The sequence below is a fragment of the Melanostigma gelatinosum genome, assembly GCF_949748355.1.
Source record: "Melanostigma gelatinosum genome assembly, chromosome: 4".
Lineage (NCBI taxonomy): Eukaryota > Metazoa > Chordata > Actinopteri > Perciformes > Zoarcidae > Melanostigma > Melanostigma gelatinosum.
Window position 1 is genome coordinate 10,131,120 of NC_136637.1, and position 23,476 is coordinate 10,154,595.

The following is a 23,476-nucleotide window of genomic DNA, read 5'->3' on the forward strand; positions in this document are numbered from 1 at the left end:
CCGACATACAGATGTCCCCAGTTTGTCCAAATATCACCAGCTTTACTGCTGATTCCTGCTTTAACTGGATCCATATGAATTTGAGGAGACATACTGTAAATTGTCCAGGATTTAGTGATATTTGATTTGATTGTCACCAGCTTTAGATAAGGCTCAGTCTGCATCATTTCTTTAAATGAGAAAGAGAGAGGCCACATCTTCAACATCATAATGACTTTATCCACCCTGACGACTGCACAAGCTTCACTCACTTCATTTGCCTTCACCAGCAGATCAGTGCTCTCTGGTCTCATTAGGCCAGCAGTCATTTAGCCACATTCAGCCCAAATCTGTTATATAACTAATTCTAGTATCAGCAGTGATTTCTAGTGCATGTGTGTTTCTGTGTGTGTGTTATGTATTTGAGTAACTGATGTAATCTCTGTTTGGCTTCTGTAGACACAGCGGAGTGATGATCAGAGGGGAGGGGGAGGAGCAAGTGATGTCATACTCATCCTTCATGCTTCTTCTGCCTCTCACCTCTATGTCATTTATTGTGCACCATTGGCAATTATCCAGAAACAAAGTCACCTTTGTGTGGTTTTTTTTCAATGTTTTTTTGCAAGTTTCATTCAGCACATGTTGGATAACCCTGAGAACCTTCAGTTCACGTCCATCAGCAGCGATTCAGTCTCCTCTCTCTTCCACTATTACTTTATTTAATCTATATTTGAATTACGCCCAGCCCTCGATCTCTACTCCACTCTAGACTCTGCTCCCATTTAGACATTTCCTCATTCCTCCTGCCTCTCTCACAGTTTATGTCAGGTAACACACTATGACACGACACCGTCAGTGATGCTGCTTTGTAGAAATGCTAAGTGAGTTAGAAAGTCTACCTGAGGGGAAATATTGAAACCCTGTCTCTTGTGTTTTAGCCTGCAGAAAGTTGAAATTGAACAATGCAGCGTGTGTGTGTGTGTGTGTGTGTGTGTGTGTGTGTGTGTGTGTGTGTGTGTGTGTGTGTGTGTGTGTGTGTGTGTGTGTGTGTGTGTGTGTGTGTGTGTGTGTGTGTGTGTGTGTGTGTGTGTGTGTGTGTGTGTGTGTGTGTGTGTGTGTGCCCTTCCCAGTCCCAGGGCTGTGCAGACTTCCACTGAGTTTGATGCTGATCCAACCAGTCAGCGTGCAGACGCAGCAGTGCATGCCTCAGCTGGCCCACATCAACACACACACACACTTTTGATTGGTGAAGTTGCATCAAAAATAAGTGAACAATCATTTCATCTTCAGGTTTTTTTTTTAATGCTTGCTCAACAAGAAAATGCTTTCCAACACTTTATGTCAAAAGTGAAGGTAGAGTCTTTTTTTTTTTTACAGTGTAGTCTACTGACTGATGGCCATGATGTGAATGTTAACACATCCGTGTGTTTGGCCCCTCAATAACATCGTCCCTAACATCAGGGTGGCTCACGCGGATTGGTGTGTGTGTGTGTGTGTGTGTGTGTGTGTGTGTTGTGAGGCTGCAGCTGTCTGTCTGTCTGCTTAAAGTTTAAATAATAATCAGAAGCCCTCTGTAACTATCAGCAAGAACAGTAATGTTCATTCCATTTCAGTTGTGAAATAATGAATTATATTGGCTTATTATAAAACCTCTCTGCATAATGATTACGGGACAGTTTTTGAACTTTAATTAGTGTCAAACATAACAGTCCTGCTGCCTCAGACAGGAGATGTTGCATAACAACTGCTGCTGTGTTGGCAGACGTAGGCAGGCACAGTCAGCGTCTCGAATATATGAATGTAATAATAACTTCTTTACATGGCGAAAGAACACACAGAAGAGCAGAAAACAAAGTAGCTCAAACTGCAAAAAATAGTGCACTACCATTTTGATTATTTTTCTTTACTGATGTCTAGCAGCTCCATCTATCCTTCCTCTATCCCTCCATCACGCCCCCTCAAGACCTCCCCCCTTCTGTCTTTGCAGTATGACTGCAGTGTGAGTCACGCATGCAACCTCTTCCTCAGTCAGACAGAGCCAGCACTGTAGAGATCACCGGGGCAGCAGTGTCTCTATTTTAACCCACTGTACTGTACCCTGAGGTGAGGGTGGACGGGTTGTGGTCAGTGACTGTAAAGGCAACGTCAGGACGGACGAGTGAGGACTAATCCTGTTAAGTTGCAGAAGCTGAGCTGCAGCTCAGCCGGACACGTCTGGCTTCACAGGATGGACTTTGATGGGAAGAGTTGCAGGATGATTGAAGTGCAGATGGATGGGGTGCATGTGTGTGCACATACACAGGACTATGCATGTGCATGTTCTCCTGTAAGCAGATGATGAATGCCTTCCCTCTCCCCAGGGGTTTGATTGGTGGTTATAACAGATATTGAACTCTGTTCGACCCTGCTTAACCCTCAGTCTGAGCTCATCTCTTTAGATGTGCGGTCTTCATCTCCTCCATCTTCTTCTCAAACTAACTAGGGCAGCCAGGTTTCGAGTTGTGTATTCGGAATACACGGTCAATACAAGTTCAAGTCCATTTTTGGTTAATAGTAGCGGTTTGTGTCATCAGAGCACCCTTTGCCAAAACCCCAAACTCACCTCCAGCTCACTCATTGCTGCTGTCTCTGGATGATAAATAAAAGTGCTTAAAGATTCGTCATAATTAAAAAAAAACAATAGGCAGTTAGAAAATCATCAGGGTTGCAACACATGTTTTATAGGTATCTGTTGAGCTGTTATCATTTCTGTTTTTGTCTGAGTAAACCTTTTTTTGTTCAGATATTAGTCCTGTATTTACATCCATTGATGTATTTGATGTAATTTGGCTTTGCCAGGTAAAAACAAGATGCCTAATGCATTGAAAGTGGTCTACAGTGGAATATATCACATAAACATGATGTACAGTATGGAAGGAGAAGATAAAAACATGTATGTATTTATGATTTTCTAACAATGAATATCTGTTAACATACGTGGCTCAATAATGAAACATGCTCACTTCCAGTACATACAACATATTAGATCATACTTAATATACCCTGCAGTATTTCTTCACTCTTCCCAATGTTGTACTGAGAGAGTGTTGTGGATCATGGATCATTTCTGCAATCCACTGTCATCTGATACAACAATACTCTTCACATTTTTATTACAAGCAAGCCAAGCATTCACATCAAGAGACTAGAGCTCCGGTATCAGTTTCAAAGGCAGTCCGTTCACCGGCAGACAGATGAAGCTGATTAACTAATAGGTTGATTAGATTACATCACTTGTGTTCCTCTGATGGCATCAGACTCCTGCTATTGACTGAAATTACCATCCAGAGAGCTGTGACGTTAATCGAATCAGGAAAATCCTAGAAGGCTACCACTGATCTGTTCCTCCTTTTTTCTTTTTATTATTTATTTTGGTGGTTTCAGTACAAAGCGGCCATGTTTTTCTCACAAGTCATGGCTCACCGTTTGAAGTTGAGCACCTGCCAGCCAGCTTGAGTGGCACTCACATTTGGTTCTTTGATGCGTAGTGTGGGAATTAGCTATTAACCGAGCCGCGCCTCTCCTCTTTTTGGAATCAGCTTACATTGTCAGTGGATAGCTGACAGCGTGACTACATTTATGCAGTGGGATTGTTATTCAGTTTATTTGAGCTCCTCTGGATGTTGAGCTGAGGCTCTCCTCTTCAGCGACAATAAGAGACATTTGCTCATTTTGTTGGTGTCACACAGGTGTTTCTTAATTCTAAGATTCATCTCAGCAATTTAAAGTCGCACAATTCACAGTTTTGTTTCAACACATCAGCAGTGAATTTATGTGGATTTAAGGACACTTTGAACACTAACAGAATCAGGGAGTGTATCTTTAAGACGCATACCTATTAATAGACAAAGTCCTACATGCATTACAGATTACATGCAGGTCTAATGATCCACTTTCTTGTCACGCACTACGACTATGATTATGAGTATGAAGTAACCTTCATTTGATCTGGTCATAACTAAATTCTTATTATGTGGATGTATAAGCAGCAAAGGCCTAAAATACGCACTTTAAACGTAACACCTCATTACACTTAACACAATTCCAGGGTTATTTGGGTTGCGTTGGCTGCTATTCGTGCACTCTCAGTAGCACTCAGGTTCTCTCTTCCTTTTGATCTCACTGCTGTCATGTCTCTTCTTGTATTACTAATCGCATTAGCAACTAATCTCACTAACGGGTATTTCTTTGTTGTTTTGTCTTTTTCTTTTGCTTTGCTGCTGCAGTCTCCAACCAAGTGGTACATGAAGCTTGTGCCCGTAAATCCACTAATCTGTGCTACGCTCTTTCATCTATATGTGTCCATAGTGACCGTCTGCTCCCTCACACGTCTCTCCGTCTTGATTGCCATCATTTTGTCACATGTGTGCACATCAACTTGTGACCCGGACACAGCTTTTCTCTTTCTTCCCCTATTTTGATGATGAAGTGTTCCCTTAATTCTGCATCCATGTGCTATACTAAAAATGTAAAAAGAAATTATGAAAATATTACACATTTAGTTGTTAAAGCTGTAGAGTGTGAACGGTACATTATGAATCAGTTCCAGTCTACTGTCTATTAATTGCAGTTTGGTGTTGTGAAGGTCCTTGTCAGTGGAACTAGACACACTTGGGGAATTGCTGAAGAGGTCCCGAGGGGATTAGCCAAAGAACATTTAATAAATGTTTGATTTTAGTAGAATTTAATTTCAGAGTTGGGATGTCTGGGAGCATTGTTAATTGTTTCAGACTCCCTGCACCAACTCTCGTTGTAGGCCCTCTTGTAACTGTGTCTCTCTTTGCCTCAAACATAGTGTGGGTTTAAATAGTGTAAATATTAATGCCATTAAAACACAAAACTACACATAAACAACTGGCACATCCATATGAAATTTTGACACGTGTTTATTTAGAGTGCTGTTTGTAAATCAATATTTAAGTTGAATTGAAAATGCTCAACATGTACTGTAGATAACAGTTTTCTGTTTTACCATTAGGACTAACAAAGATCACAACATCTCAAAAAATAGTATTTTTTGTGCAGAACTAATGTTTACCATAGTGGGTTTTGTTCCTTCTCAACATTTTACAAATCTCACTGTAAGAGGCACCGCAAGAATTCAATTACCTTCATTCATGAGTAAATCTAATGAAGCCCCAAAATGTGTTCTAAAGGGTTTAAAGAGACAATAAAGATACAGCTGTTATGGTGGTTAAACATGACTCATTTAACAGCTGTAATTAATGATTGAAAGAGAAACAGCAGTAGGTCCAATAGGTACCATAGATGTCGGCAGGTTAATGTTGCACAGTGCGGTTTGATTTACAGGTGTGTATTTTGTGTAACGCAGGCTCGCTACAGGAAGGAGCAGGCGTCGACCCAGCTGGTTCCCTGGATCCCCCCAGTGGACAACCTGCTGAAAGACAGCACGGACGGCTCGGCCCTGGGCGCTCTGCTACACTTCTACTGCCCTCAGCTGCTGCCATTGGAGGGTAAGGAGCTTACAGTTGGTGTGGGCTGAAGTAAGGGTGTGTGTGTGTGTGTGTGTGTGCGCGTGTGTGTGTGTGTGTGTGTGTGTGTGTGTGTGTGTGTGTGTGTGTGTGTGTGTGTGTGTGTGTGTGTGTGTGTGTGTGTGTGTGTGTGTGTGTGTGTGTGTGTGTGTGTGTGTGTGTGTGTGTGTGGGGGGGGGGTGGCTCTTATGCTGTTTCTGCCCATTGAAACCAAAAATGACAAACATCTGCTTTCAGAACACATTTCAACTACATGCTAAAAAAGGTTTAGGGTGAGTTTAGGGTGATTCTCTCCTTTTTTATACATTGTTTGTTTTCATTTTTAGCATGGAAGACATGTGGTAGAAACAGTAGTTACAATGTTTGGGGATTTGATTTGTGCCATTTTGACTCCTGCCCCGAATGATTTATTCATTAGATCAAAGATCAATCATGAACAAAAGATGCAACATAATCACATCACTTTGCTAATGAAGTGTGTTGACAGTGTGCCCAACACACACACACACATACGTATTCATCAGGGACAAAAGATCACTCACAAGACGCTGTATTAACACACAGCTCCGTCTACAGATTGATGACACACAGAGGCATGATGTCATGATTGGTCAGTCACAAACCATTGTGCTTTAACACCTCAGCAGTTCCTTACTAAAAGTTCCCCACATTGTACTTAACACGCTGCACTAATCTGATCTTAAAGCGCATTGAAAGCCCCGGAGCTGTTCGTTCTAACCAGAACCCCTTTAACCATCAAATCCATACTGACTGTCACTCTGACACCTGATGGCTCCCTCTGCCTTCCCAGATGTCTGTCTGAAGGAGAACATGACGCTGGCTGATCGGCTGTACAACCTGCAGCTCATACAGGACTTCTGCAAAGACCACCTGAACAGCTGCTGCCATTTCAGCCTGGAGGACATGCTGTACGCCTCCTCCAACATCAAGGTATGGCTCAAAACTAGCTGCACTCAACACAGAGGTTTTGGAGGTTCATATCCAAAACGAGATATTTGAAATTGAATTAGTTTCACTCACTTCTGTATCAAACCATTGCTTATAACCGGTTTAACCTCAAACTTGTACATGCTGTAATTATTGTTTAGTTTCTTTATTTTAAAGTGGTCTTGTAAATTGAGCGCAATGATCATTTTAAAGACTTTAAGTTCTTTCCAGTCAAAACAATGACTGGAAAGAACTTCCATGCTTGTGTGCTTGTATTGTGATACTGATCTTGTTTGGTTGGCGTCCAAAGCGTCTCTCTGGAAACCAATCCTCCGCTCTGAAATTGCATTACAGTTAGTGTGTAATCGTCGTAACAGTGTTGGAGATCTATCTCCCAGAATTTAAACTGCTCAGCCACAGACTTGTTGAAACTGAGCTATTAGAATAGGCCAAGTGTGTGTGTGTGTGTGTTTGTGTGTGTGTGTGTGTGTGTGTGTGTGTGTGTGTGTGTGTGTGTGTGTGTGTGTGTGTGTGTGTGTGTGTGTGTGTGTGTGTGTGTGTGTGTGTGTGTGTGTGTGTGTGTGCGCGTGGGCGTGGGCGTGTGTGTGTGTGTGTGTGTGCCAGCAGGAAGAATAAATGGCAATTGTAGTTAGTATAAAAACCACCATTTGACAAAATATGACCTGACCTGAAATAGCTTTTAAAGTGTTTTAACCCTTTGAGTTATGCCAGTTGGCCCATTGACACAATAACAGATGAATCAAAGTGTCACGGTAAAATCGATTGTTTCCATGAACCGATACAAATCATGTATGTGTTCATTCATTCATGGGTTTTTCGACAAATCAGATTATAAAAACATATGGTGCGAGAGGCTAAATGAAACAGGACTTAATAAGCAACTCTGTAGGCCAGTGTGGTGAGTCATGCTGTGGAAAAAGCATTCAAACGATCTACCGGTATCTTCACCAACCACAATCCTGGAGATCTGCACTGCTCTCCCAACATGTCTGCAAGTGTTTTTTCATCCTTTTTTAATTTCTTTTCCTTTTTCTTTCATTCCCTTCCTTTCCTAATTTCCTTTTCAAAACTTTGTCGCCCTGTCTCACTTTCTTTCTTTCGTCATTTCTGTCCCTCTTCATTCTGACTTTCTGGGATTTTCTACTGCCACTTTGTGTCTCTGTGTCCTGTCCTTTCTTAATCAGTCATTTCCCTTCTCTGTGGGTCTCTCACTGACTCGGGAGATGAGTGCCGTTCTTACAAGTGATGCACAGGCTTTGTTCTAGCTTTCATGTAGTTTCAGCTTCATCTTGTTTTACTTGATCAGGGCCACTATTGGTTGTTCTTATCCTTGTCCTTATCCTTCTTCTTGCTCAATACCAGTATTGTATTTTTGTCAGCAGAAAATAGCCACAACGTCTCAAGACAGCGACTCTTACCACTCTGCCACGAGAAAGTCACCATTGGTCTGGTGGTTTGGTGTAACTTTCCCTCCGTGCTGTGTGTTTGTCCCTGATGTGTCCATCTCAGTGAGAGCTGCAGAATCAGTGAAAAACAGCTGTTGTCTGGATGGCTTTGGCTGTGCCTCAGCATGTCCTCTGACGGAGAGCTGTTGTCCTCAGCACAGACTGAACACAGGCCACTGAAAGGACAAACATCAGTAGACTGTCCAAACTGACTCAACATCAGCTTTTGAGACACATTCAATTTAAAAACAAGCTGTTGACACAAACGTTATCGCTATGTTTCCATTCTGCCTTTGAGAGCATTTTACACACACTTGATTCAATAGACACTGACACAACTTTTGGAAGAGAGATGGAAACACCCTTTTTTAATATATACAAACAGATTTGTTTTAGTTTTTGCATTTGAAGCACAAAAAAAAGAGAAAAAGTAGAATAATTTCACTTCATTCTGTCATGAAACAGTTCTGGAGTATTCGAGCAGATACATAAAAGTAGAGTTCGGTAACATTTGTACTAATATTATCGTAATATGTATATTCTGTATTTGTAAATCAAAGATAGAGCTCCAGTGAGATGATAACATGGCTGTACCTCTACCAGCTCAAAGCTCACACACGTTGACAAAACACACGGCATCAAAAACGAAATAATTGAGTCGTGTGAAGCAGCCAGTAGCAGTATTCTGCTGACACTGATTTCATGAAGGATAAAGAAAAATCCCAGCAGGGCAGCTCTATTCCCTGAGAGCGGCAGTGCAGCCAGAACTGCATCCAGAACCAGTTCGATTCTGTAACCTTGACCCAGTTTCCAGGCAGTCAGTAGCTGTACGAGGTGGCCCGTCATACTAATGGAGATCTTATTATAGAGATGGAGGCGAGACATTAGTGGGGAGGGGAAGTGAGAGAGGTGTTGATGTGGAAGAAAATGGAAACAGGAGAGAAGAGATGAGGAAGAGCGATAACACTTACACCAGTAGCTCGTTTGAAACGGTGAGAGGAGAGACGGAGGAGACTGGGGGGGGGGGGGGGGAATAGAGAAAGAGGTACCGCATCTTTTGGGAGCTAGAGGATGTGTTTAGACATCACTGAAGCATCCACACACACACACACACCATGACAAATATCACACACAGCTGAGCGTGTGCAGCAACAACCAAAATCGACCTTTGTATGTGTTGATTAGGGCGGCAACTAACTATTGTTTTTATGATTGATTCATTTTTCATGATTGTAGCTGGTGTGGGTGAGACACTTTAAGACATATTATCAGTCATCCACAGAAATCAGATCTGTGCAGATATTTGGAATTGAGCATGAAGTCTCACAGCCTGAGCATTTGACGGCTGAGTGAATGTCTTTACACACACACACACACACACACACACACCAGTCTGTGTTTGTTTATTTGTGTATTTATTTAGACCCCCATTAGCTTTTGCATCACAACAGCTATTCTTCATGGCGTTAACTCAGTTTGCATGGTGACTATACAGAAATACATAAAACACAGTGTTTTGTGTGTTTGGTGATCCGTCCACATTATATTCAGTATGTATCTGAAAGAGACAATAAACTCGCCTTCACTACCCAACCCCCAAAGCCATACACACATTACTCAGGCCGTCCTTTCCTAATGGACACCGGGCTAGTAAATCACGCCAACCCACTCCCACTTACTGGCTCTTCATTTAATTAATTCACAGCACATCTAAATTACCATCTGTGGATCCAAAAGGGAGAAATGAAATTCACCTTTTTTGGGCTTTCGCCAGCATTCTTTACCGGGAGGTTTGTAGCAGCAGACGTGCTGAGGTTGCCCCGAGGAAGGCAATTAACACACTTGCTCTCATTCATAAGCTGCCTCTTCAACGTGGCATTCAGTCTGTGGATCATCTACAGTCTGACTGTTAGGTATCGGCAATGAAGTGTACTGTATTTGTTCCACTGTGAGGTATCAGCTAAAACTGTATTAAACTGCATTTTTTATTTATTTTTTTTATTTTTTATTTTTCTCTGTGTATGTAATTTATTGACCCTAGGGTCACATTGTGTTTTTTATGCTTTTAAATGTCTGCTCTGTTAAGCCCTTTGTGATGTTATGTCTGTGAAAAGCGCCATATCAATAAATTTCATTCATTCATTACAAACTCAGTAAAAAATAGATGTTATGCTTGCTTGTCCGTTTGATTTATAGATACCGTATTATTGCCGCTGAGTGATTAGTTGACAGTGAGTGTTGCACTAGGATAAACTTGACGTTCAAGTAATTATGTTTTCAGTGTCATAATATCGTCTGATGTTTTTAACTTGATGTCTGTGTTTGGACACTAATTTTAGCATGAAAGATCATTGTTCTTTAGATTCATTTTTTGACTCTTAGAAAGGTTTCTCTGAGGGCAGCCTGATAAATCAAGGGAATGAGGACCTAGACCCTTTAATCAACCCTCTGGCTCAATGATTGTTGACATTTATGCCCAGAGAAAGCTCAGTGTGTGTCTTGCTGAGTTGGATAATGTAATTTTTTATTGCTGTGCATTTTGTCTTTCTTTTATTATGCTTGCAAACCCTATGCATTGGTATTGCAATACACGGTTTGTGTTTGAATGTGTAGCACATGCAGGCTGGCCTGTTTGTGCCCGTCCATGTCCAGTGGATTAGCGTCCTCCAAACCCCCCCCCCCCCCCCCCCCCCCCCCCCCCTTCCAACCCCGAGCTCTCTTCTGGTAATCACCAATGAGGTTTTCATCCTGAGAGTGACACACTCTGACACTCAAATCTCCAGACACGACAGATTTGGCCACACCGCAGACGTTGGCAGGGGTAGTAAAGCCAGTCAGTGAGGAGATAGGTGTAGTGGTGGAGCGGTGGCTGGTTGTTTGGGTTTCGTTGTGAGTGGGTGTGACTGCTGACTGGTGGTAAAATGCAATAACACACACACACACACACACACACACACCTGGTGTGTTAGTAGTAGTCAGACGGGCAGATGGGAAGGGAGAAGTCAGGGTGGGCTTTTGCTACAAATCTGGGCGGACGATAGGAGATCTTTGTCTCTCCTGCTTCTCCTTTTTTTTCTGGCTCTGTCTTCTTCTGTTCATCTTGAGGAAGGCTCTTACATGCCGAACACACTTAAAGGTAACCTGCACATTCAACTCGCTATTTGTCAGTAATTTGATGCTGAAGTGTTATTTAACAGAAGTTAGTTATGAGAGTTACAAAAAAAAATGGCAAAAGTGATGTACTGTACATAGAAAAAGACGATGGAAAAGATTAAAATCATTAATTGACTGATGAAAAACGTTCTGTTGTAAGCAAACGTTTAATTTGCACGTTTGCATGTTTTTTTTTCTTCTTTATTTTAGTTGCTTTGGTAACCATGTGCGCTAGAGCTCCTCACAACTACATTTTGTCATATCTACACACCGTTTCACACGTTTTTGCAGCTCAAATTTCTTGCATGTGATCAAACAAAAAAAGAGTCCAAAAAACCTGCTAAAATGCTGCAGTAACACCCAAGGGTTACTGGTGTTAATTGCCTCTGCCCCTCCTGGTGTGCTTTGGGGCTGTACTTGAGGGGCTTGGGGGGGGGGGGGGTGCATGAACGATGTGTGTGTGCTTGGGAGAGTGAAATGTTGCTGATGAGGTAAATCAGGTACCTTTAGAGCTGAGCCATGCAGCAGCACTGTCTTTGTATGGAGACCGTGGACTGAGGGTGGGGAGGGGGCCGGATTCCTCAAGGTCGCCCCCTGCTTCACTGCACTCGTTTTGCATATTGGGTGCACATGTGCACGTGTGAGTATCGGCATGTTCCGAGCCGTAAACTCCCAGTTTGGCACGATAATTGATGAAATTGCGATTCTTGAAAGATCTAACTGCGGTAAAGAAATCTTCCTGAACCGGATTCAGTTTGCGCTGCGAAATTTTGCGAAACTTTTTATTTTTTACTTTAGGAAATTTGACTTAATTCTTTGCTTTGTTTCAAGACAATGACTTTTTGTTGTTATTGTTTTTATTTCACTCATGATGGCACACCTCTTGACTGATTAAAAATGCAGTGGTTTGGCTGAATATGCGACTGACTGCATTTTCTACACTGACAAAAGAATCAGTGTGACCCATGTGGTGTTTTTGAGTATTGTCAGTTAAAGGCAACATATTTTTGTTATACAGTGCACCTCCAGTGTAATGTCATAGTCCACACACATGTCCTCTGTTATAAGAGGGGAGAACATTGGGGTTTGGGCAAATGTACTGAGGGAAATTACTTTGTAAGATCGGCATTTTTGCAGCGCAGTGTCCTCAAGCAGTCTGACCTCCCACTGCACGTTGACCTGATTCAGGACACGGACACGACCAGACTCGGCAGTGTCAAAAATCCCTCCAACATTTCTTCCCCGACCCAATTCAGGTCGGCTGCTGGATTGCATGCTGGTGATTGAGAACAGAAATAAATAGCTGACCTCTGTTTCACAAAATTAGGTTAATGCCTTAATCACTCCTCTCCACTAGCCACAGGTACTGTTGACATTATTAGCTAAGTGGAAGATTAGCTTATCTAGCATGTGAGAAGCCATGATGTTTGTTACATTGTCTTAGCCTGCATAAACTCTAACAGTGTGAGACGTCAGACTCCTAATACGTCAGGAAATCCATTTCTTTATTTTACATAAATGTCACAGATCCCTTGTAAATTACTCTACTGTAGGTTGAACTCTATAACCTTAAGAGGATACTCTGAAATAGAGCAAGATTGGTCAACTGTTTTTATGCCGACTGAGAGATATTAATACTCATCAACTCAGGTTCTCTATAAGGGTTAACAGAGACATCTGCTGGAGAAATAGGTGCAATGCAATTGTTTTTGTTGGTGGTTTGGTGTAGTTGGTGTATTGAATTTGTTCACTGTAACAGAACTTGTACTGAGTGATGATACACTACCCAATCTCATGATTTTAATCTTAGTGTTGTTTGAATATTTTCCCAGAATAACTACTTAGTGTTCATGGCAGAGCTGTTTGGGTGGTTTGAGGTGGTCAAGCCGTCTTTTGTGAAACCCAGAATGCTGAACGACGAAGGCACAGGTAAGTCTTGAATTCTGACGACACGAAAACTTTCATAGTAGCAATAGCAACTGTAATGTGTGTAGAAAGAGGTAGTGGTGATGCTAGAGGCAATGCTGGCCGAAGAGGACCGAGCACAGTTTGGTCAGTTGTCTCTGTTGTGTCACCTCAGAGCCCTCATCCTTGTTGAAGACTATACCAGCTATCCCCATCTCCAAGGCCACCAAGAGGAGCTTCATGGAAAGACCCCCAAGTCCAGAAAGACCGAGGTATGCTGGTCCAAACAATGATGGTATTCGTTGTGAAACTCTGGCTATAGTAGCTTAGGCCAGCTGGTGGGCAGCTGGCAGATGTGAATATGATTAAGCCAAATAAGATTGACTTGTACTGCGAAATTTTTATCTGGACAAATGACAGCTAAAAACACGTAACACGTCTGTCACTTTCTCTTTTTTTCTCTAGTTTGCCCCTCCGTCCCCAGCCTCGAAACTCAGGTAATATTTGTTTACTTATTTTTAGGGTTTTTTTTATACCAAATTGTATGAGTAGGTATGAATATTAGAATATAAATACTCAGTTTTGATTCTTACTTTGCTAATTTGTGTCATCCAGGAGAGATTAAGAGGTCAACCTCAATGTCCTTTGTCGATGGCAACCTCGGCACCTGGCCCAAAGAAAAGCGGTTAGTAACATTCCTGTCCTGTTTATGTGCTGCTCCTTTAAATGATCCAATCCCCAAGAGAAATTATTATCCACATGGGTATTAAGAAAAGCGTATTGTGATGTTGCCAAACCAGAGTCTTTCCTTTTACAAATAGAAATACAAAAAAGTATCTGAAGATTGAATTATTTTTTATTTTTCTGTTAAGGTCTGGGCCTTATGGAGTGTCTTTTGACATCCCCTTTGACAAAGAGGACTCTGGTTCCGCCGGTCTGTCCTCTACGCGTGGCATGGTCCGGTCCGTCAGCAGTGACGATGGTTCTGGTTTTAAGGTCCACCACTTGCCCCATGGAATGAAGCGTAACCTGTCCTTCCAGCCAGTGAATGGTCAGAATGTCGGCATTGAGGAGGAGGGCTGCCCAGACAGCCTGGCGGATGAGGAGCCTTGCAGGGGAGACTACCCCAACGGACATGGAAGTGTCAAGGCAACAACTCCCTCCATTGAGGAAGCCCTTCAGATTATCCAAAGCCTAAATAGGCCCCCAGCGGAGGGCATCAACAACAGTTTCTTTCTGCACACTCAGGACCACAGGGCTGGTGTTGGTGTGTTGGAGCCAGTGTCAGAGTCGGACTCCAAAGGGCCTCTGAGCACCACAGACACCGCAGAGGTGGACACTGGCATCCATATCCGAACAGAAGACATGCTGGATGAGGATTCCTCTCTGAAGGACTGCTCTGTGAACATGGACCTGGATATAGACACGCCAAGCCCCTGCCCAAGCAGTCAGAGCAAATCCCCCTCCGGATTTAAGATGACAAGCTTTGCTGACCAGAAGAAGAAGAAGCATAGTCCATCACTGCCAGACTCGGGTAGGTGCAGCAGCAGCTCCCTCAAGACCACTCCCGAGGGCTCTGAGTTAGGCCTCCCGTTATCTGTCTCCTGGGCCCCGACCCCTGAGCACAGCCCCATCCATCAACATACCACACCTCCCCTCACTGCTCAAGCATCGCCCACACCCGTGCAACTTCCAGCCAATGACCCTGCTCAGGTCATGGCTACGGAGATGGTTGAGCTGAGGATGAGGCTGGAGGAGAAACGTAAAGCCATCGAAGCACAGAAGAAGAAAGTGGAGGCTGCTTTTACAAGGCATCGGCAAAAGATGGGTCACTCGGTGTTCCTCAATGTGGTAAAGAGGAAAGGAGACGGGGCTGCCAGTGGAGTGGAAGGAGGGAAAACAAGTCCCACCTTCAGCTTCGGGAGGAGCAAGGCAGACACGCCTGATGGGGCAGAGCAAAGTAGCACAGCCTCCTGTTGGACAAAGTCCCCTGGTGCAGGAGAGGAAGGGGGTCAAAGCCATGCTCAGCTAACAGAGGTAGATCTCACTGAGTATACGCATTCTATTGAGAAACTCAACCATTCACTAGCCTTCCTTCAGACTGAGATGCAGCGACTGGCTCAGCAGCAGGAAGTGATCATGGCCATGAGGGAGCAACAGCATCAGCAGGCGTGGGTAATCCCATCACCACAAAAACAGAGTCGAGCTGTTACGAGATCCTCAGGACCATCTTCTCCTGCCGACTCCCCTCGTTCCACCCACCGCTCTCCAACCAGCATCAAGCGCAAATCTGCCTCCTTCCACTCACGCAATCCTCGCACCGTTCGACCCAACGAGCTCAAGCTGGCCCCGTACAATCGGGTCCTAAATGCCCCACAATCTGTCGACAGCATCCCCCGGCTACGGCGATTTTCTCCCTGCCAGCCCTTGGCTAGTTCTTTCGTTTACATGGGGGAGAAACCAGTAACCGCCAATCCAGAGACAGTAGCCTCAGATGGAGATAAAAACAAGGACACAGAGTCCCTCCTTTCCCCAGAGAGGGAGAATGCCAGTATATGTGTAGCCAACCTACCGCCCAGCTCCTCCAACCTAGAAAACACAGAACCAGATTCAGTTCAGAAGTCAGTTGAGGATCTGAAACCTATAGAGTCATCATTTCCTGAGGTTCTGGCCCACGCTGTGGTAGAGACCTTCACGGTGACACCTACAGAGATTCCTCCCGGACCAGAAGCCTCAGGCCAAGTCAAGAGTAGCTTGATTGAGATTCCTCTGTCAGTGGTGAAGCCACTGGAGGATCTGACGCTGGATGATGGTTTGGACATGCAGCAGGAGGATGTGGAAGGCCCGGATCACGAGCATAAGATGTCTTGTGGTTTCTTCTTCAAGGTAGGCCGGTAATTCATAGAACTGTCACCAATGTCTATGTTTTGAAGCACTTTCTCTATTTGCACATTCAAGAGAGTTGAAGGGAAACGTACCAGTCAATGCTTCTTTAGAGAAGATGATATGTACTTTATATCTCCCCAACGGGACATTTTCTTTGGACTCTACACTGGAACTGAAGGGTGGAGTCAACAAATAAGAACAAAGAGCGACCAATATAGATTATAAAAACCATAACATCAACAACAACCAGCTTGCAGCCATCCAGTACCACTGCACGCCTTAAAATGTCACTTTTCTGGGGAAAAAAAGGCAGTTGCATTTGAACCTGAGGCAGCCATGTTTCGTTGCTAACACGAGATGATGAAAGGTTCAGGAAACAAGTCGGCTGAAAAAAGCTCCATCTTCCCATTTGTGGGTTTGTAAGATAGCTTGCTAGCTGCAGTCTGGGCTTCGATGCAGGTCATAAAACTGGGGCTGTTGTGAATAATTCACGCACAGCTGTGGAAATGTGGGGCTGGAGAAGGGTTGAATAGATGGCGGATGTGATAGTGGATGCTGAGGGATGAGCAAAGGATGTTCACATCAAAGACAACTTTGAGATGAAACCGATTTGTATTGAAATGAGCAGCTTTGTGTGCCTGTGTTGGAATCAAAACTGTCCCATAATACGAAGAATGTGGATACAAAATGAATACCTCTACTGTGGTTCCTCTGCCAGCCTTTTTACTGTCTCATTTAATTACACTACGGAGAGTTGACCTTTCACAATAACTGTGAAATGATTTTGATGATATCACACAATAATCTGTGTCACGATATCAGGTCAGCTTTGCTTAATGAGAAGCAATTACAAAACAGTGATGTATAATATTAACTAAAGGTTTCCGGATTTTCACCCTGCAAAGAACACGCTGTACCTCAAACAGTTCAAAGTGACTGACTTTGTTTCCTTAATGACTCAGGCGGATGGAAAGCCAGAGGAGAACATGGCTCAGAAGAGGGCTGCACTGTTAGAGAAAAGGATGAGGAGGGAGAAGGAGAGCCAGCAGAGGAAGATGCAGCAGGAGGCCGAGTTGGAGCAGAAGAAGGAGGAAGCTCGGTATGTTCACACATCAGGAAATAAGTCCATTCACATTTTCAGAACACACATGTATATTAGGTATAAGCATGCTTTTTAGTCTTTTCCATCTTTTCTATTTTCTTACTTTTTTTTCTTTCCTTTTAGTTGTTTTAAATCTTGAAACATGTATATTAGATCCCCACTGTCCAGAAAGTCTATTTATTTTTGCATCGCTTAATCACCATTATTGAATAAAAAAACTCAAACAGTATTTGTCTGCACTGACTCCTTACTGGCTGTTCAGAATGAAAGCAGATGAGGAGCGCGTCAGGAAGGAGGAAGACAAGGCCAGGAGGGAGTTCATCAAGCAGGAATATCTCAGGAGGAAGCAGCTGAAACTGATGGCGGACCTGGATACCGTCATCAAACCGCGACCAGTCGGCACCAAGCAGAGGCGGGGGCGTCCCAAGTCCATCCATCGCGACAGCATGGACTCCCCCAAAACCCCTGTCAGAGCTGCTACAGGTAACCCTGGAGAAGACCCCCACTCAGTGAGGTCGTGGTCATCCCATCTGTCCAATGGGTGTACTGCTGCCGCTTTGCTTTGTGCCACTTGAGAATGTTTTAATCACATTTATTACATAACTCTTACATAATACATTCTTTACATTGTTTTTGTTTTAAATAATAAAAATTGTTAAAATCAATTTAAGCTTTTAATTGAGTTAATTCTGATATTTCTATTATTATTGGCAATGTTTTGTACAACATCTAATGTCTAACAAGCCCAAAATAATACAGCAATAATACAATAATACAATTTGAGCTTGAATATGATGATGTACTGAAGTGTGTGTTTGTATGTGTTTTTATAGGTCAATTATATTGGGCATTTTATAGTGTGTTAATACATATGTATGCATGTATGCAGGGTGTGTCCGTGTGAATGTTGTGTGTGTAACTGGATGTTAGAGTTCATTTGATTCATAACACTGAGGCTGCATTGCTCTGTGACGGGGTTGGCACAAAACACAGTGGACCGCCTGGTGGTGGTGGTGTTGTTGTTGTTGTTGTTATTCATGGTGTCGTGCTATGTCACATCTGGTCCATCCAGGTTCATGCCAACGTGTCTTTTCAGTCTCCAGCTTGTCCCTCGCTTCCCTTAACCTGGGAGACAGCGACAGTGTTCACTCTGAGAAGAGATCACAGAGGTGAGATGTTTTCTTTAGCTGCTGGTGTAACGTGTGGCGTTTTATAAAAAGGGTGGTGTTTTGATTTTAACTTGAGATTACACAAGATGTCATACTTTTGGATGCATAACTCTGATTCACTCAGGAATATCGAAGTGGAATGTGTTAAACATGCTAAGTGCATTCATGCCAGTTGTGTGATGTATAATCGAAGATAGTAGTCACAAAATCTGAAAACCTTGTAATCCTACAAACAAAATACATAAAACACAGACATGGTACCCTGCAATAATAGTAATATTAGTAATAAATCATAATTTTAACCTGGTTCACTTGTTGTAAGGATTACAGTTACTAAGCCACGAAGCATCAAATCCATGCATAATATAGATAGAGTGATTTTTTTTGGCATACTAAAGTATTATTTTCTATGACTTTTTAACTAAATGTTATGACATTTTAAGGCATATTATACTTTTAATATTTGATTTGAGACCTGAAAAATTCTTAGAAATGTTTACTTTGGTGTGAATTTGAAACATACTTCTTTAATTTCTCTTCATGTGCATGGTAATATTTTCTTGTTTCTTTTTTTTTTTAGCCAAGTTCTCCAGACTAACTCCAGTTCTTAGGTCTAACATGTCTCCTGTATTCTTCTACCTTCCTTCTTTCGATACTTTCTTTCCTGCTGTTTCACAAACATCAGAAGTGCTAGTTTAGCCTCTGGTGGTCTCTTCTTTCTGAGATCTCCTAAACTGAGAAGGAGAAGGTTAGTTTGTGCTCGGCAGTTCAACCTTAAGTCTCTTCACGCTGCCCTGAGCCCAGTCCTGCATTGAAAGCTTGTCTCCACACTGAGATTTTTAGGGATTGATCATAAACTTAAAGGAATAGTAACATATTTCCTTATGATTAACTTCAAAGCGCTTGTCTCCACCACTAAACAATCACTTGTCCTTTTCCACTTGCCTTCCCGCTGTGCCTTATTCACAGCTGATAAAACATCAAAGTGAATTGTTTGGTTTTGCTCAGAGTCCTTACGTCTCAGACCGGTTCTGTAGAACACGCCCTGAATAAGACTCCATCTTATCAAGTCATTTAAGCCTATATTGTGTCTTAAAATGTGAAGATTTGACTTTTATATCCCATTGGAAGATGATCAGGCCCTTTGAGAAACCAGAGCTAAAATGACTTGTTAATGTGGGCAGTTTGACTTCATGCATTATATGACCCCAGTGGAATAAGCTGTATTCACTTGGAAATCACTTGTTCACGTATATAGGGGACACATAATGCAGCTGCAGTTCAGAAAAAAAGAGCAAGTAGATGCTTAGTGCTGCACTATAATTAATTTACCTATTTTGTAGACTGCTTCATATCACTGCACTCACTGCCTGTGCTTGCAAGCGTTGCTTCTTACTGTACAACAGACACCAAGCCCAAACTCAAAGTCTGTGCTGGTATAGTTCACGCAGTTTCCTCGACAGTAAAGAATCTATACGTGATGCAGACTTGTGTAATTGTACAGTAGTTTCCCGCCCTGTCTACAGTATACTTTGCTGAGTGTTCAGCAGCCATGCAGAAAGGTAACCTAACACTGTGTGTGTGTGTGTGTGTGTGTGTGTGTGTGTGTGTGTGTGTGTGTGTGTGTGTGTGTGTGTGTGTGTGTGTGTGTGTGTGTGTGTGTGTGTGTGTGTGTGTGTGTGTGTGTGTGTGTGTGTGTGTGTGTGTGTGTGTGTGTGTGTGTGTGTGTGTGTGTGTGTGTGTGTGTGTGTGTGTGTGTGTGTGTGTGTGTGGGTTTGGTTGGGCCTCTAGACCAGATTCTGCAGATGGATTTCTGTCCCCGAGTCTGTCTAGCAGCAGGAATGGAGAGAAGGATTGGGAAAATGGCTCCACAACCTCCTCTGTTACATCTAACACGGAGTACACTGGTAGGACAACTTCAGACATATCTTCTTTAGCATTGGTTGTCAATGCAAATGTTAAAAATGAGATGCCAAACTTAAACTACAGTTTAAGTTTAGCATCAATAGTTTGGGGCATAAATATAATTTGAAGGCATAAATGGTAGCATCCACTAATGTTATGGAATAACGTCCGAAACTTCGTTATGAATTTCTGAATCTTGTGTAATCTTTGTATCCAGTGCAGCAAATATTAATACAAAAAGTGCATGAATATTTTTGTTGAGCTTTTCTTTTTTTTTCTTTTTTTAATCTAACTGCTGCATTCATAGCTCAAATTCTCTCCTCAGTGCATCCAATAACACGTGGATATGTTACCAGTAGCAATCTTCATACATGATTTATCAAACGAAAGAGTAAAAATAGGGAGGGACGTCTTTTCTTTGACATAACAGGAGTAGTTGCCGTCCCTGATGTTCTCTCCTCTGTTCCCGTTCAGGACCAAAGCTATACAAGGAGCCCAGTGCCAAATCCAACAAGCACATCATCCAAAACGCTCTGGCCCACTGCTGCCTCGCAGGCAAGGTTAATGAGGGGCCAAAGAACAAGATCCTGGAGGTAACGCCGGGGGGCTTTTAATATATCGCTCTATGCACTTGCAGGGGTCGGGGTGTCCCGCTGGCTGTATTTATTATGAACGCCACATACCTTTAACATTGTGGATTGCCATGTATTATAATTGCAGAAGGGAGGGCAGAAAAAACATTTCTACATTAAAGTCAGTCTGAATCAAAGGGCAGACACACTTTTTAAATAGCTACATTTATGCGAGTGAGAGTCCAAAGAAACCAAACCCTTGGCCTTCCTTTAGCATTCGTGACCTTTATACTGTATCTCATGAGCCTTCCTCCCCTGACATTAACAGGAAATGGAAAAATCAGAGGCCAACAACTTCTTGGTTTTGTTCCGCGACTCCGGCTGCCAGTTCCGCTCTCTCTACACTTACTGCCCCGAGATGGAGGAGATCAACAAGCTGACGGGCATCGGCCCCAAGAGCATCACGCGCAAGATGATCGACGGCCTCTACAAGTACAACTCGGACAAGAAGCAGTTCAGTCAGATACCAGCCAAGACCATGTCGGCCAGCGTGGACGCGGTGACGATCCACAGCCATCTCTGGCAAACCAAGAAGCCGGCCACCCCTAAAAAAGTAGTGCCTGCCCAGTCCTAATGGAACATAACACCCCAAACATCACCACCCCCCCCCCCTCAGATGGAACATACCCATTTCAATTTGCACTTCACTGTACATATCCATGAAGATTCAAGCACCTGCAATGCCAGTTAGATGAATGCATCTTTGACTAGTCATGTTTGTTTGTTTGTTTTTTCCTCTAAATGCATTCCTGTCCCTTGTTTTTCCTCCTTAATGTGGACTGGAGACAATAGGACTCAATGATTATGAACTCCTGGAATGTATGCCACTGTTGAAGAATGATGTAAATGCCTCCCACTTCTGTGTTTTTTTAGAGATTGTCATGTTTGAGTCAAATAATGAAGGCATGTATGAGTGTTTGTTTATTGTCTCATATGTGCCAAACGTCTAAAAAGAGACGGTGTGAATGCTCGGACATTTTACTGAAACACTGAATGTTTTTAATTCATGTACAGATTGATTTTTGTCAGCATTATGCTGTTGATGTGTGGCCTTATGCATGTTTTGTTTTAGCGTGTGAGTGCAATGGGGTGATTGTATAACAGCATATACAGAGGCTTTTTTTTTGTAATTGGAGAACGCTTTTTTTTTCCTCATCTCTGTGGGTAAAACAGTTTGTATATTAATGTATGTAAAACTACAAAGGGCCAAAAAACATATTGCATACAGCTAGCACTAGCCACGCAGTACATGTGTGCTCAGCTTAACAAAGCCAAGCGGTCTCAGCTTTTTCAGAAGTCATTTTAAAGAATGCAGGACGTTACTGTAGATCACTGGTTCTCAGCCTGTGGGTCGGGACACCTGCAGGCGATTTAATCTATAATGTATGATTGTGTGACAAATATATTTCTAATATACAAATATGCTGTCATGTTTGTGATTGTTTTGTTAAAAGCCCCTTTCCTCATGAAACACAGAAGTAGTTGCAACCTCAAGATGTAAAATTGACGACCAGTGAAAATAAAAATCATCCTTAAGTTAACCATCTGGTTTGTTTTCACTTGGGGGTTTACGAGGCGGCATCGCTTCAGCCAAACAGGTTGAGAACCAGTGTTATAGATCACGCTGCTGCTGGCTCACAGCTCATTTGTGAACAAATAAAAGTACTTCTTTATTTGAATTGTTAAACAATGCCTGCACCGTGCATTGTCGTCACAGATAGTTAACATATAATGTGCGATTACACTCTCACCAACTGGTATCAGTAATATGACTCAATTCCAAGACATACACATAAGAAGTATTCTCTTTACATGAACATCAGGATTTTAACATTACATTTTTGTACTAGTACTGTCTTGGCAGTGTTAAATTCTTCAGATTCTTACTGGTTTACTTACCTTAAAAAGTATGCACTTAAAAGCATCCACCAAACACCAAATGTGATAAATACAAAGTTTAGATTGCCGATAAGTTAAAAACCAATTGCTCTGTTATTTAAATTTAAAAAACCAGTCCTACATCACAGCAAGTGTTCTGATTCAGTAAAGGCCACAGTGTTTCCATGGTGTCATTTTTAACACATCTGTGCAGCTCTTGCATAACAAAACTGTGTTGACCCAAACTCAGCATTGAGTGCAGAGTGTTAGCAGCATATTTGTCTGTTGCCTATAGATGCAACATATCAGGCCAGTTGTTCGATTTCTTTTTTGTTTCTATTGTTAAGAGAATGACTTTCACAACATAATGCCAGAATAAGGAAGATCCTTGTTGCTGCATACGGGTAGAAACTCACCACAGAGTTTCATTGGTGTCAGTATCATGTTCCTTTTGCCACCGAATGTCAAATCAACACCATTTGCAGGTACGATTTCCAACAAAAATAAATCTGCTAACACGGTGCATTGTTTTCAACTGCGGGATATTTATGACCAAAAGAGAGCATGTTCATGTTTTTGTAAATGTAATCTAGTGTGACGGAGTGTTTCTCTCTTGCTTATTGGAATGATTTGTCCACAGAAGCTCTGCCCACCTGCTTATGTCTGTTTAAGGCCAAGGTAAAAGGTTATTTTAACTGTAATAATGTTGTACAATGTGATGTGAGCTCATACCTATTCACTAAGATAACTTTGTTTTGTTTGTCATTCAACATATTGCTGAAACATGTCATTTTTTATTATTTTTTTGGCATTTAATAAAACTAAGCATGGCCTCAGCATTTATGTTATATTTTTTCAAAAACAAAACGTTTGTTGTAAAGGAGAAAAGGATCTGCCAATCACCACAGGCAAAGTGAAAGAA

At 42.4% G+C, this 23,476-nt stretch overlaps 1 protein-coding gene across 1 annotated transcript in view; it reads left to right on the forward strand.

Moving 5' to 3' along the window:
• camsap2a (calmodulin regulated spectrin-associated protein family, member 2a) overlaps positions 1-23,252 on the forward strand; it is a gene marked incomplete at its 5' end in the record, with an annotated part of 41,215 nt that extends 17,963 nt beyond the window's left edge. The window contains 15 exons of the mRNA XM_079266521.1: positions 4,245-4,277; positions 5,351-5,492; positions 6,322-6,461; positions 12,910-13,006; positions 13,158-13,254; positions 13,448-13,479; positions 13,598-13,667; positions 13,855-15,868; positions 16,831-16,967; positions 17,233-17,453; positions 18,067-18,139; positions 18,825-18,887; positions 19,931-20,046; positions 20,519-20,637; positions 20,945-23,252. Coding sequence (XP_079122647.1) covers positions 4,245-4,277; positions 5,351-5,492; positions 6,322-6,461; positions 12,910-13,006; positions 13,158-13,254; positions 13,448-13,479; positions 13,598-13,667; positions 13,855-15,868; positions 16,831-16,967; positions 17,233-17,453; positions 18,067-18,139; positions 18,825-18,887; positions 19,931-20,046; positions 20,519-20,637; positions 20,945-21,250 — 3,660 coding nt within the window. The 3' untranslated portion in view covers positions 21,251-23,252. The remainder of the gene's footprint in view (positions 1-4,244; positions 4,278-5,350; positions 5,493-6,321; positions 6,462-12,909; positions 13,007-13,157; positions 13,255-13,447; positions 13,480-13,597; positions 13,668-13,854; positions 15,869-16,830; positions 16,968-17,232; positions 17,454-18,066; positions 18,140-18,824; positions 18,888-19,930; positions 20,047-20,518; positions 20,638-20,944) is intronic.
• Between the last annotated feature and the right edge of the window lie 224 nt (positions 23,253-23,476).